The 14,598-nt window shown below is 43.8% G+C and overlaps 1 protein-coding gene across 5 annotated transcripts in view; it reads left to right on the forward strand.

Moving 5' to 3' along the window:
• Positions 1 to 435: 435 nt before the first annotated feature.
• Positions 436 to 14,598, forward strand: part of Ptprz1 (protein tyrosine phosphatase receptor type Z1) — a 176,234-nt gene continuing 162,071 nt past the window's right edge. For all 5 annotated transcript variants that reach the window (XM_055608131.1, XM_055608132.1, XM_055608133.1 and 2 more), the window contains exon 1: positions 436 to 612. In XM_055608131.1, the coding sequence (XP_055464106.1) occupies positions 555 to 612 (58 nt within the window). In that variant the 5' untranslated portion in view covers positions 436 to 554. The remainder of the gene's footprint in view (positions 613 to 14,598) is intronic.

Genomic DNA, 14,598 nt, shown 5'->3' on the forward strand with positions numbered 1-14,598 from the left:
CAGCTTCCCCTCGTGTCTCCCTAGGGGGATGAAGGAGTCTTAACGAAGAGACCTTTTTTCTCCGCGAAGATTCTAAGCCCCAGCGGGTTCCTCTCCGCCTCCAGCCGTGGGTGGGGGAGGGACGCGGGGCTGGGACAGCCTGGGATCCGCCACGCCCCTCCGCCGCCGGTGCGCGACCCCGGCCCCCGCCGGCGCTCCCGTGCCCCCGCCCCCCGCGCGCGCCGCGCGCGCCCAGCCCCGAGCGCGTCCCCGCACTCCCGCGCCGCTGCGCTGCGAGCGCTCAGATCCCGGCCGCCGCAGCCCGCGCTGCCAGGGGACCGCGTCCCGCCCGAAGCCCCGTGCCTGGCCCGGGCTTGGTCCCCTCGCCCACGGGCCGTCTAGCCCCGGTTTCTCCTCTCTTCTCCCCTCTCTCTCTCCCCCTCCCCCACCCTCTCTCTCTCTCTCGTCCACCTAGACCCTGGCCAGTCACCAGCTCCCCCTGCCTCGGCGTCCCCACCCTCTGCACCCTAAGCTGCACCCCGGCGGCCGGCGCGGGGCCGCGGACCCGGCTGGAGATGCGAATCCTGCAGCGCTTCGTCGCGTGCGTCCAGCTCCTGTGCGTGTGTCGCCTGGGTAAGTGAGGGGACCTCGGCGGCGGCGGGGCGGCTCCGGGACGCGGCTTGGGGAGGCTTTCGGCATATTCGACAGCACCCGGAAAAAGTGGTCCTGGAGCCCTCGCGTGTCACCTGCGCGGGCTGCGCCGCCGCCACCTGCCGGGTCCCCCGTACTGAGGCTAGCGTGGCCGGGACCCCCCCCCCCCCCCGGACACCGAGGCCGACGGGTCAGGGTCTCCCCTCGCCCGCGTTCGCTCCTCCCTGTGCAAACAGTGGAAATAGCCTCGTAGACCTACTTGAGGGGAAGCATCTCTGACTAGTAATTCAGTGCCGGAGCAGCGAGGGGCTGCACCCTGGACCGTCCTGTTCCGCGGTTGCCAGTTCTGTGGACTTGACCTGAAAGAACATGTGTCTGCCTTGAACACACGCGCGCACCCGAAAGGCGTTGAGCCGAACAAGCGCCGACCTGACTTTTCTGTGGTTCTAGTACTTTCAGTTTAGTCACGTTCAAGTCCAGGCAGTCACTTACAAAAAAAAAAAAAAAAAGTTTCAATCCGATCTGGATGAACATTCTGCCCGGCTTCCATCCAGAAGAGTAGCAGGTGGTGGGCTGACAGGGACCAAGCTCCTCGCAGCCTTCCAAACGGTACACCTGTTAAATGGACGTTGCTCTCTGCAATCAACAGTGTGAACATTCACCTGAGAGTGGTGGTGGTTGTGGTGCAGACTTAGGTTTCAAAAACAAACAAACAAACAAACAACAACAACAACAAAACCCTGCTTGGAGCCATTAACCTAAAAATTAGAATATGTACCTCGAATTGTGAGTTTAACTGTTGAGCTCTCTCCAGTCCTAGAACTCTACTCTTTAAATTTTAGATTCTACAATAAAGGACACATTAAACGCGCACTTCTGTCCAATGGACAGGGCTGCTCTTGGCTCCCTGACCTTGGCAAACAGAAGTCATCCCTGGCTCTGACTGATGAGAATTGTTTCACCACCCAGGTGATGACTGCCTGAACCTCACTCTGTGTTCCCCTGCCTCCACTCCCTAAGGCTCGGTGAGGGCTCAGAGCTGTAGTGAGGGACCAGCCTGTCAGTCAGCATGGGGGCTCTGGCCTCTGGCCTCCGACTCTGCAGGCTTGCAGTTGACTGTGGAGTCTGCTTCTTCTAAAGCACTCTTCCAGTCTACACCTGTTGAATTCACATTTCCACGTTCCAGTCAGACATTTCAGCAACAAAGCCAGGTCCCCTTTCTACTTATTGTTTAAGGAGATCTCACAGTATCGGGGAAGCACATTACAGCATTACCCTGCATTTGAGCAAAGCACATACCCAAGACTGCATTAGAAATGGTTATAATTGATTTAAAATAAAACAGTTGCCACACAATATATCTGTTAGAGGGTAAGGTGCAGAGGTATTCACTATATCCACAGGGTTGTGTCACCCCTGGCCTGTGACCCCAGAGCACATAATCAGCACTCCTTGGTTGCTGACGTTTCTTGGTCAGCTTTCTGTGTCTGTCAACCTGCTGCTCCGGGCATTTCACCCCATCAGAATCATGAAGCGTGCATCTTCTTTTGGCTGCACTCACTGAGCAGAACGTTTCCAAGGTTTACTCTCTCCATAGCATGTCAGATCAGTACTCACTGGATTTTAGGGCTGAGGCAGATCCCACTACACGCAAATCACACATTTGCAAAGTTGATTTTATTTTGCCCTCAGTAAACCATTTTTTTGTAGCCTGCTTGGGGTAGCATAGATTTTTTGCCTGGTCAGACAAATGCCTTTGAAGATATAAAACCTAAGGAGGAAGAACTGAATGCATTGTTTAAGGCTGTTACACACTCATGCAATGCCATTAAATCTAAGCCTATCTACTAGGACTGAAATATGAGTTCATCTTTCCTTCCTTCCTTCCTTCCTTCCTTCCTTCCTTCCTTCCTTCCTTTTTCTTTCTTTCTTTCTTCCTTTCTTTCTCTCTCCTTCTTTCTTTCTTTCTTTCTCCCTCTTTCTTTCTTCCTTCCTTCCTTCCTTCCTTCCTTCCTTCCTTCCTTCCTTCCTTCCTCTCTCTCTCTTTCTTTCTTTCTTTCTTTCTTTCTTTCTTTCTTTCTTTCTTTCTGCTACTACAATGCGATGACTATGTGTGTATTCCCCACCACTTTAAGGCAGCCTTTTACACTGCTCTAGGGACACTTTTACACTGCTTAGGGACACTAGCAAATGGGATGACTATATTGGTCGTGGGATGGCATATTGTAGAAAACTGAGGCACATTATCTACAAATGAAAACTTCAGCCTCCCTTTTAGTGCCCCTCCCCACATATACATCCGTGTTCGTGGATGTACTTATTCCTTATTCTCAGGGTCTCTGGATCTACCCAGGTACCATGCCACCCATAAGATGACCTTTATAACAGGTCTGATGGCTGCTTGAGGTGTGACGCAGGGTGGCAATTCTGATATAATTAGACCAGTATTCTTACTGTTATCCAGAAACACATTCTAGAAGTCACCAGTGTGCTTGTCTTTTACGATTAAGAACATCTCTGTGATCTGGGCAGTATCACTTTCTGTATCCTGATGGTTTGAACCAGGCAGACAAGCCATTTGACTTTCCCATAAGAAGGTAGGCCTATGAGTCATAGAGGAAGCCAAGGGGTTTGAAGAGCTGTTAAAGAATCACTTCTTTTGTTCATGAGACCTTAGGACCTTAGAATTAAGCAACTCACAGACCTGTGGGGTAAATCCTCCTGCTTACACACTCTTGCTAAATAGATAATGGGTCTGATTCTAGACTTCCTGCTCAGGTCTCACTGCTGTGAGGGCCATGGTCAAAGTGGATTATACCTAAGGCTCCTGAAGCAGTTATGGCTTCAGTCATTTTGGATATGGTGCCAGTAGGCTGTTCTGACTCTGAGTTTGTCCTCTCTAGAAAATCATACCGCAAATGCAAAATTCTCATGCTTCCTCCAAATAGTAACTAGTCATCATTCAGGAAACTTTTTTTTTTACTTTTGGTTAGTATGATAATGCTTTTCTGTACTTGGGATCTTTCTCTCTCTCTCTCTCTCCCCCCCCCAGCATTGATGAAATGAATTCATAATACTTCTATATTAGAAATGAATTCATAATACTTCTATATTAGATATCAAGGATCTTGTTTAAAATCATATGTTGTGAGAATTTTGCTTTGGGAAAAAAAAAAACTTTTTTTTGTTTCCTGTTTCTCCAGTGTTCAAACTTCAGTAAGGTCTGAGTAGTCTTGGGAGCTCAGTTTAAATACCTGTTTTTGAATACCTGTTTGCTAATGTCTCAGGTTGCATCTGGAAATGGCTTTATCAGCCAAGATCAAATCTCCTAAAGGAAAAGATTAGTGGACATGAGTTTTGTGCTCTAAATCTACTTGCCAAGGACTCAAGCATTCATTCCCATGATTGTCTATCCATTTCCCATTACCTTTTCCCTCATCTGATATGAATTACAGATGGGGAAACAGGAATAGAGAAGTCAAATAACTTTTCTGGCATCACACAGCCTACTTAGTTTTTGCCTCTTCCAAAGAAGAGCCTTTCTTTTATGTGGTTGGTTTGTTTGTTGTTTATTATTTTTCTTTTCGACAGAGTCTCCTGTAGCAGGCTGGTCTTAAAAACCTCTACGTAGCCAAGGATGACATTGAACTCCTGATCTTCCTGCCTCCTTCTAAGGCATACATCAGCATATCTTTGTGATGCTCTCTGTGTCCCCTCTGGAGCACGTTTCCTGTTGAGAATTTGCACTCTCACTTCCCAGGATGGAACGCAGCATTTCATTCGTGTTTGCTTTCTTTCTTGCAGATGTGCTTGGTACCTTTTTTTCTTGTATATTCCCATGTGGCCTTTATTTCTTTTTTAAAAATTTGAGCACATTCTATCATTTTTAGGTAATAAAAACACCTATGCCTCAGTGCAATCTTGAAAATTGTGGCAAAGCCACAGGTCAGGTCATGAGGGCAGCCCCACCTCTTTCCTGTGATCTAGGAAGAATCCAGCCGTGTTTTAGCACGCGGTCTAGGTTTGCAAATCTTACACCCTCCACCCACCTGTTCTGATTCCGCCTCAAGCTGAAGACCTTTAAATCCCATTTTAAGCAATGCACCAATGGTTTAGGCGCAGCACCGGGTAGGCTGAGACGGAAGGATTGCTTTGAGCGCAAGAGCAACTTGGCCTGTGTAGTGAATATCAGGACAACAGCCCCTTCTGCAGAGTAAAAATTGTCTCAAAACAACAAAAGCCAATAAATAAATAAATCCCCCCCCAATCAAAACCCTAATTCTAACTTTTAAGATTCTTTCTCCATTAACAAGCAGTTGAGGATAACTGCCTTTCCCAACAATCTGTGAACGTGTCAAACATGTTAACTCTCAAATATCTCTAGATGCTTCCACTCACTCACCTTGCTAGCGGTGAGTGCCAGTTTAAACAGGACGCGCATATGTGTGCGTCTGAGGTCATTACAATTATTTGGAGTGTAGATACATGGGTTGTGTAAAGGAAAACAACTTTTCTTCTGATGTATGTATAATGTGCATCAGGCATTAAGGGAAAATATTTTATGCTGTTGCACGTTCCTAAAATACTTGGGTTTTTAAAATTAAGCTGCCCAGGACCATGGCCACTACGCATATGTGATTATTTGATTCATAATCTGTCAAAGTATCAAAGTGAAATCACCTACTGTTTATTTTTTAAATCACACTAAGCTTGGCTGAAAGGTAGCATACCTTGGTCATCGGTGTATAGTGGCTGCAACAAAGGGCAATTTGGGCTCATTTCCATCCACTCAGAAGGTCTATCTATTGGGAGATGGCAAACTGCACACCTTATAAGTGCGAGGACTCACGTTCAGATCCTCAGAGCCCATACGAAAGCCATATGTGCTGGTTTGTGGTTGTAATCCCAGGGTGGTGAGATGAGAGGTGAAAACAGGTAGGTCCCTGGAGCCTCCTGTGTGAACAGATCAGCCAGCTAGGTAAAGCTCTAGGCCAATGACACAGCCTGTCTCAAGCAAAAGTGGGTAGAACCTGAGGAACAACACCTGAGGTTATCCTTTGACCTAAGCATATGTGCACGCACATATAAAGGAAATCCACAGAACAACACTGTTTTCAAACAAACAAATAAAAAAAAGTAATTTTTGCCCTCTTGAAAAGTTATCAACTCAATGAGAAAGGAATTCTAAAGTCATTAAAATTATTTGAACTGTTGATGCATGGCAGTTATTTGTGGACAGGCTATGTCAAATGCACAAACATCCTGAGACATGGTGATTATGTACAATAGATAAAGGAAGGTTAATGGCCACTTTGTGGCCTTTACAAGCTAGGACTCATAACTGGTGCTTTATGTGTGAGTGATCTGTTCTCACATGCATTTTTCATGACTTGTCTTTACCTCATACTGTATTTTCTTATAGTGTCTCTGTCTCTCTTCCTTACTGGACCAGCTCTTCAAGGGCAAAGACTGTTGGATTCATCATTAGCTTCTTAGACCTGGTACCTTGTGGACATGCTTAGTAAGTCCTCAGTGCTCGAGGCCTTTCTTAGGGAAACCTTTCTATCATTGAGATCAGCCAGTTTCCATTGGTCTTTCTTCTGGTTCTGTGTCTAGGTCAAGACTTTGGTCAGCATTACCTTGACCTGTGCATCATTAATGCCTATTCTGCGCCTGTCCTCACTTTCGGTGCTTCTCTCAGGTGTCCCTCTAAGGGTCACCTAGATCCAGAGACTCTCTGTGCAGAGGAAGGAAAGCACCTGTGGTTAATATTGCATGGACAGTGCTTAGGGCAGTCATAGGTGAGCATTTAATTGTGGATGAGTTGATATGTGTGAACCTGGCTATGTCCCAGGGTTCAGTGTGAGTGTGCTCTCTCTCTCTCTCTCTCTCTCCCTCTGTGTGTGTGTGTGCTGCTCATGTGTTAGAGATGGAGAAGACAAGGGGATGAAGGGTGGAAAGAAAGAAAGAAAGAAAGAAAGAAAGAAAGAAAGAAAGAAAGAAAGAAAGAAAGGAGAAAGAGAGAAAGAAAGATCTTATCCACAAGGACTATACTTTCTATCAACTGTAATTTCTATCAGAATTGGATAAATTCTGTCAAACTGACCCTGAGAGGTTGGTGGCCCAAGGCAGTTCTGAAAACGAAAACAATAAGAGTGAAGAAGATGGGAAGTACAGTGACATCTCAAGATACAGGTTTTTTAGGGTTCTTTGATGACTTTCTAATTAATCCTAGAGATGAAGTGTGGCACACAGTTTAGCCCTACACGGAACACATGTTCAGATGCTCTTTTTTTTTTTTAAATGGAGCTGAATTCAAATGGGTGGGGCTTGGGACATGTGAGATATTGTCACATGGGTCAAAGGCAGAAGGTAAGAAGATTGGCTCTTTTGTTATATTTTTGTGATAGTCTTCTCAATATTCCTCTCCCTCCTTCTTTACTTCTTTTTTTTTTCTTTTTGATGCTATTTCCCCTTTTAACTTCCTCTGAACATGGATTTAAATAATCAAATAAACTTGGCACATTTCCTCCACATCTTGATGAAGAGTTGGATAGGGAGGAAATTAATGGTATTTGATGCCATTAGTAAACATATTTTTACTTTGTTAATGTAATTTGGCGGGCTTGGTAGTTAGCATAATTTTAAAAGGATGGCTCAACAGATGCTTCTGCTCAAAATTCCTGTGTGTTAAAATAGGCTGGACTGTCTTTCATTTCTTCTGTAATTTGCTCATAGATATTAAAGTAAACTCAGTTATTCAGGGTCTTAGTTGATGTGAACTGGGTGGATTGACTCAGTAATAATGAGTCACTTAGTGTGTGTGCTCACTGGGCATGGATTTCATAAGATTCTTTGGAAATACATTTTTTACATTTTTAGAAAGATAATTTCCTCAGGAGTTGGAAAGAATGCAGTTGGGGTAAATAAATAGTTTATAAGAGACTTATAGGTAGCCTTTCGCTTTTGGAGGTAGATACCATCTGTCTCTCTCTGCCTTCTTCTAAGCATAGTTCTTCTTACTAAACCCTTTATTGGACCTGATTACCTCAATGTGTTTAGTAGGAATAAATAGAAAATTACTGTGTAAGAATGACCGTTTAAAGCAGATATCATTGTTCCTATGTGAATCCTCATCATATACTTTTGAAATGCTGGGCAGATATAAATGACCTTCCTGATGTTCTCACTATTTTCAATCACATAATCACCTGATTAAAACTGATTTCTGTAACTAAATTGTCAACTACTTTCATCCATACATTTCCTTTAATAGAACATGTAAAGGTGTCACCTGTTACACAGAGCTGTGCAAAATTAAGGTCTGCCCACAGGAGTCGTCAGCATGGCATTGAAGAACACATAGAATACCATTCTCATGTTTGTTTCTTTGCAAACATGTTGACTGACCTTGACTAAGGTCATGAGTTCTCAATCTTGGCCACATTTTACACTTGCCAGGTGTTATTGTGTGGTTCCCTTTCAAACTCTGTGTTGAACACTTGTCAGGACTGTAGTATTTGGAAATGAAACTTCTGACCAGTAACCAGGTCATGAGGTTCAAGCTTTCACAAAAGAAATTTGTTCTCTTAGAGAGAAAAGACGAGAGCTGTGTCTTTTTCCATCCTCTAAAAACACAGCAAGGAGCCAGACATCTGAAAGCCACAGAGAACTTTCATCAGGACCCTTGACCCCTTGATATTGAACTTTCTGTCCTTCAAAACTGCAAGAAACAAACACCTGTTGTTTTAGCCACCCAGTCTGAAGTATTTTGTCTTCGTGCCTTCTAGCTAAGCATAGTGTAGTGCCTGAGTGCTGTGTTTGGGTATAGATGTTTTCTGAAAACACTTCAGGTGATTGGAGGACACAATCAGAGCTTGAAAACCACAGATCTAGGCCAACCTCATGATACTACTAATCTTAGTTCATTTTCCTTCAGGTGCAGACACTGGCAGGTTATGGGCTTTGTTAAAACAAAGCCAGTTCCACCAGACAAAGGCGCTGGAAAATGTCCCATCCCTCTTTCCTCTTCTTAAGGTAGTTTCAGTTTCAGGGTAATCCTAGAAGAGGAGCATGGCCTGCCATGGCTGACCTCAGAGTCTGCAAGCCAGACTTCAGGAGGGCAAGAGTCTTGGAGTTGATCCAAAGGGTCAAGTCTATCAGCAGCTGGGAAAGACAAATGAACCAGCTTCAGAGATAAGAGTCTCCAGAGCCATTTGTCCAGACCTGAGCATATATTACCTTTTCATTTGCCATTGATGCATATTTTTGATGGGGTACCGCGTCTTGTTTTCTTCATGAATTATTCAGTAGAACTAGTTAGTGTTTTCTACTAGTTAAGGTAATCCACGACTTAGCTATATTTCCCCTCTATTTTCATCTATTTCATGCTGTCTATAAGCTAAAAATTGTCATTTTATAAATTATGAATGATAAAATTAATAATGGAAATATCAATTATTTATCCTGTCTTGGCTATCTGCATTTTACTGTGTCTGAAAAGCCCTAGTAACTTCCACTTAAAAGCTAACAATGGGCTTTCCTGCACTGTCAGAGTCCCTCTTCAACATTTTAATACTCAGATTTGATAACATAAGCACAAATTGATGTTGTGGATCGTGATTGAGAGCGGGGATCATGTAGTGTCTTACTAGAACTTCAGCTTTCTAGCCTGGAAAACTTTGCAGATGGGTTGTGGGGTGGGGGGGATGTGTAGCTTAAATCCACATCTGGGAAGGCAGGCCTGTTTGTAGACCCTGCAAGGGAGGATGGATAGTAAGCCTTTCAGGGTCACTATGGGAATAAAGGCATGTGGGACAACCGAGACAGTCACAGGAGCATAGAGGAGAGTCAAAATGTGGTATTTGGAAGGAGGCAGTGCTTAGGATGAATGTATAGTGACAAACATCCTCAAATAGCAGGGGAAATTTCCAACAGCTGCTTGAAGCGTTTGGAACTGACATTTATCCACTAAACTGGAATAAGACTGCAAGGTTCTGAACAGTACAAATCACTTGAAAAAAATCCGTATTTCTGTTAATATAGACTTTCCAAATGTATTATTACTACTGCTACATTTCTCTGTGTATGGAAGTAAGAGAGGGGAAAGGGGAGAAAGATAAAGGCAGAGGGAAGAGAGAGAGCAGGAGTGAGAGACAGGGTTATTTGTATGTGGGGATTCTCCCCTTTCTGGCTAGGTTTGCCTTTGTGCACACACGTGGAAGACAGGGGCTGATGTCGGGATGTTTTCCACCTTCTATTTTGAGACAGGGTTTCTCACTGAGCCTAGTACTTGCCACTTTGGCAAGACGGCCTGATCATCCAATGACAGAGATCCACCTGCCTCTGCTCCTTAGTGCTGGGTTATAGGCATACACCACACTCATGGCTTTTATGTAGATGTTGTGGGTCTGAAGTCAGATTCTTATTCTCCTGCAGCAAGCACCCCGCTGAATCATCACCCCTGCCCAGGACTATAGACTGTGGGACAACTAAGGTATCACGGGAGGGAAAAGGAAGCAGAGTGAGACAGGGAATCAGCATGCCTCAGTGCTGCCGCTGTGGAAATTTGCTTGGTGGTTCAGAATGCAATAGCATCATGCCCTCCTCATGCCCTAAAGCCTAGCAAGCACTTTCAGGTGCATTACTTCACTTGATTTAAATATAATTGATGTTTTTGATAGCACGTGATCTCATTGTCTGAGAACATGGTATCTGTGATACTTGAGGGAGAGGCCAGGGGAGGTGAAGGTGTAGCAGGAAACAGAGAGAGTCAGAGAAATATCCAAGAAGGAACAGTGCAGGCAGCAAACACACAGAGGGCTACGGGAGCCGATGGTTTGGAAGCAAAGGGGGAGAAAGAGAAGGTGGCAGCATGAACTTAACGTTTTGGCTGGATAGAAAAACGGAGTCTGTTAAAATGAGTCCAGTGCATTGAAGTGACACATTCCTCCCAAATGGATGGACTCAGGGGCTCGGGCAGCAATCAGAGCAAGCGGTGCTGCTTGTGGAGATCATCATCAGAACTTTAGAGAGTGAAAGGATCTGAGCAGAGTGGTAGCTTCAGTCATGTGCGCACCCATCTATTCGCGTCATTGACTTGGGACACCCATGTGTGAGTCCTTTCCACTGTGAACACACACACAAACACACACACACACACACCTATGTGTGCTGCAGCCAGCAGGCTGCTGGTATAATAGCTTTCTAAATTATGCATGGGTTGATATGAATTGGAGCATCTCATCGTCACCTCTCATAAACTGTCTCTGGAAATTGCTTACAGTGCAGGCTTCTCAGTAAAAACAGTGTAACGAAAAACAATTGGTGGAATAGGCTTCCTTGATTTTGCTTTGAAGTTTATTCTTAAGAAGAAGGAAAGGAGGGAGAGAAAGGGGGAGGGAGAAGGAAGGAGAGGAAGAGAGAAAAGAAGAGAGGGAGAGAGCCATTACTGTGTGCATAAGTGTGTGCTTGCCATGGCTTGTGTGGAGAGTCAGAAGACAGCTGAGGGGAGAATTCCTTGATATTCGCTTTGTTTTAGATTGAGTTATCTTTGCTGTTGCTGCTGTGGTTTGCTCCTGCAAGATCCAGTCTGGCTGGTCCCCAGCTTCTGGGAATTCTCTTGTCTCCACCTCCTCTCTTCCTGTAGGATCTCTGGCGTTACAGATGTGTTATCATGGCAACTTTTCACACAGGTCCTGGTAATTCAAACCTGAGTCTTCTCACGTGCACATCAAGGTTGATGTGTTGTTGATTCAGGAACAATATAATAGAATTTTGTGACTTCGTGTGTCCCTTTAAGACACATGATAAATGAAGTATTAAACTGAGGAATCATATGGCTTAGGAAAGGAAGACAGTAGCAAGAATACTGAAGTGTAAGTCTATTTTCCCATATGTAACAGAAATGTAAGCACAATTTTCCACATGTAATTAAAAATACAGTATATTGTACCATATAGGATTTGATTGCAAAGTTAAAATCTATTAAAAATTGTTGACTATATGCAAGATATGTTTGGTTGTGGTCAGTTTTTGTTTGATGACTTTCATAATGGTAAAATGGCACAAAATAGTCATATTTGTGCAGTTATAAATATATGGTTATATAGACATAGTAACACATGCATAAATTAACAAGTATTTAGAAATGCTTGTTCATATGATAGGCATAAATACATATGTATGTTTCTTCTTGCTCAGAATGGATATGACTTTATTTTAAGTATTAAAAAAGAATCTCTTGTGAAAACTATTCAGATTAATTGTAGCACAGACTTTGATTTTAAAAATGGTTTATCTTTATTATTTTTATTTATACATATGTGTGTATACCTGTGTGAAATTATGCCGCTTACATCCATGCCTGCGGAAGCCAGAGGATGGTGTCAGATTTCCTGGAGCTGGACGGAGTAACAGGAAGCTGTGAACCACCTAAAGTGGGTGCTAGGAATGAAACTTGGGTCCTCTAGAAGAGCAGCAAGGATTCTCGGCTGCTGAGCTATCTCTCCATTCCTGGCCCAAGATGAAGAAGGATAAGAAGGCCCATTGCTCCCTGTAGTCTGAGTCCTTGCCATCCCCTCCACAGCAGCCAGGCCTAGTGAGATAAGTGAAACTCAGCTTAGCAGTGCTCAGTGACAAGTTACTGTGTCCTCAGCACTACACCTGGTCTGGAGTCAATATTGTCCATGTTTGAGGGAGTGAATCTGGTTACAGATACAAAATATAATCCGGAAGAATAAAGTTGGGGGAAGGAGAGATTTGAAAAAGATGTGAATACACTTTTTAAAGTCATGTGAGCAGCTATTCTTTTGTCCTTTTGTACGAGAGTTTGCTGTTTCTTTTCATAGCATAAGCTTCTATTGTGTTCCTCAGTCTTTTCTGTGGCAGGCAGATCTTTATGGATTTGAGATCAGCCTGGTCTACATAGACAGTTCCCAGTCAGGTAAAGCTGTATCATAAGACCTTGTCCCAACAAACAAACAACAACAACAGCAAAAGAAAACAGGAACAAGAAAACAGGAGGAACTTAATTTCAGATTGTAGATCATTTACTAAAGCTCTTAAGCAGAAGTTCACTGAATTTTGCATCTTTACTCTGAAACGCATTTATTTCTCAGCATTCCTTCCATCACATTCGAAATAATTATGTAGCTAAGAAAACATTCAAATAAATGCATAAGTTAAAACTCTCTCCATGCACATTTTGTTCAATGTCTAGTGCTAGGAACATGTCACATGATTTGTCCCATTAGCTGTCTACTAGCATGAGGCCTAATTGTTGACAGAGGGAGCTGCCATTCTGTCACAAAGTTCAACTCTTTGTGCTGCAATGTTAAAAGGTCAGCCAGCAAACCTATGATTTTAGGCTTTTTTTTTTTTGGAAAAATTTTGAACATAGATAGCAATGCTGTCTGCTGAATGGATTTCTTGAGGAGTGAAATCACATTTAACAAGGCACGAGTAGCTAGGGCATGCTGCCCTGAAATCCTATAAGACACAGCACAATCTGGACTCCGTCTATCCCACCAGAAAGTGCCCAGAGTTGCCTCCGTCTTGACAACGATCCCAACTTATTTTTTTTTTTTTGCTAATCTCTCATCACTTTCTAACCGTGCAATATTTTTGGCAGAACCAAACAAAACACAGAACGCTGGCACGCTCCTCAGTAAATTCTAGACTTCGTACGACCCTCTCCCCGCTGGGAAGATGCCTATAAGACAGCCCTTCTGGTTCACTTGCTGGAAGCAGCTCATTTCACCATCACGCTTCTTCTACATTTAAAAGTTAAAACCCTGCAGCACCTGTGAGTTGAGAGATGGGGGTCTTTCCGCATTTACAGATTTTGAAGCTTTATTAGGTTCGATGGCATTCAGGCAAGCAAGGATGAAGTACTTAACCAGTTAGTCTCTCTGCTGGAATCATAGCTGCTAAGTCATTTTCCCAGGAGCCAGGATGGGTCATCTGGTGGCAAAGTGTGCCTCTGTGCAGTAAGTTTTCACTTATGAATACATGGGAAAGGCTGGAGGCTTGGTGGGGGTCTTTTGGACCAACGCTTGTAGACTGCTGGAGATCATTTTGAGTGATTGCCCTGCTTGATAAGTCGAACAGAAAATAGGTCATCAAGGATAGATCGACACAGACATTTTGTGTGGAAGTAATTATGCTTGACTATCGCCCCCCTAAGAGGCGGAACTGTGAGCTTTCAGTGAGAAAATCTGAACATGGGCACATGTCAGCTTGGAATTTGTAGGCTGCAGCTGAAATCACCCTCAATTACCCCTCACAAGGTTCTTGTATGAACTCAATAACAAGAAATGAAAAGGTTTTGCACATTCAACATGTGCCTTTATTCATTCACCTAAAAATCCTAGAAATGCATAATAATTAAGCAAAACATAGATGGAAAGTTCCATTGTAGGAAGCAGAACCAGCTCAGAGCCATGCAAATAGGCACGAGTCTGCCTACTAGCAGCTTGGGAAATGCACACAATCCAGTGAACATCCATCTGAGGTGTTTGAGGTAAATCATTGTTTTTCCAAGACCACAACATTACAGACTTTTCTTTTTGCAAGTGTGTAGCAACGGATGTGGGAATACCTTAAGGGACTCATGTCCTGGGAAGACTTTCGGCTTTCATAGTACCGGTGCTGTAAGTCTAAGAAAGAAATCGCTTGCAGCCAGCTTCAGTTGTGAAACACAGTGAGGTTTGCCAGAGTTTCCAACCACAGAAACCTTTGAGGAAATATTAGGTAAGAGTTTGTGTTTACACTAGCCATCCCTGGGAAGGACACATAGGTTCATGTACCTTTGGATGTTCTGTGATGGACTTCTCAGGGTGCCCAAGGTGCTCCAAAAGCATAATAACTTGGATTGCTTCTCTGGCTTTTCTTCAATCCTCAGACATGGCTCATTCCTCCGACTCAAAATTTTCATCACTCTGTGCTGGCTTTTGGCATCTTGAACCT

This window comes from Psammomys obesus, unplaced genomic scaffold (genome assembly GCF_907164565.1).
Source record: "Psammomys obesus unplaced genomic scaffold, mPsaObe1.curated_primary_1811, whole genome shotgun sequence".
In the NCBI taxonomy this organism is placed as follows: domain Eukaryota; kingdom Metazoa; phylum Chordata; class Mammalia; order Rodentia; family Muridae; genus Psammomys; species Psammomys obesus.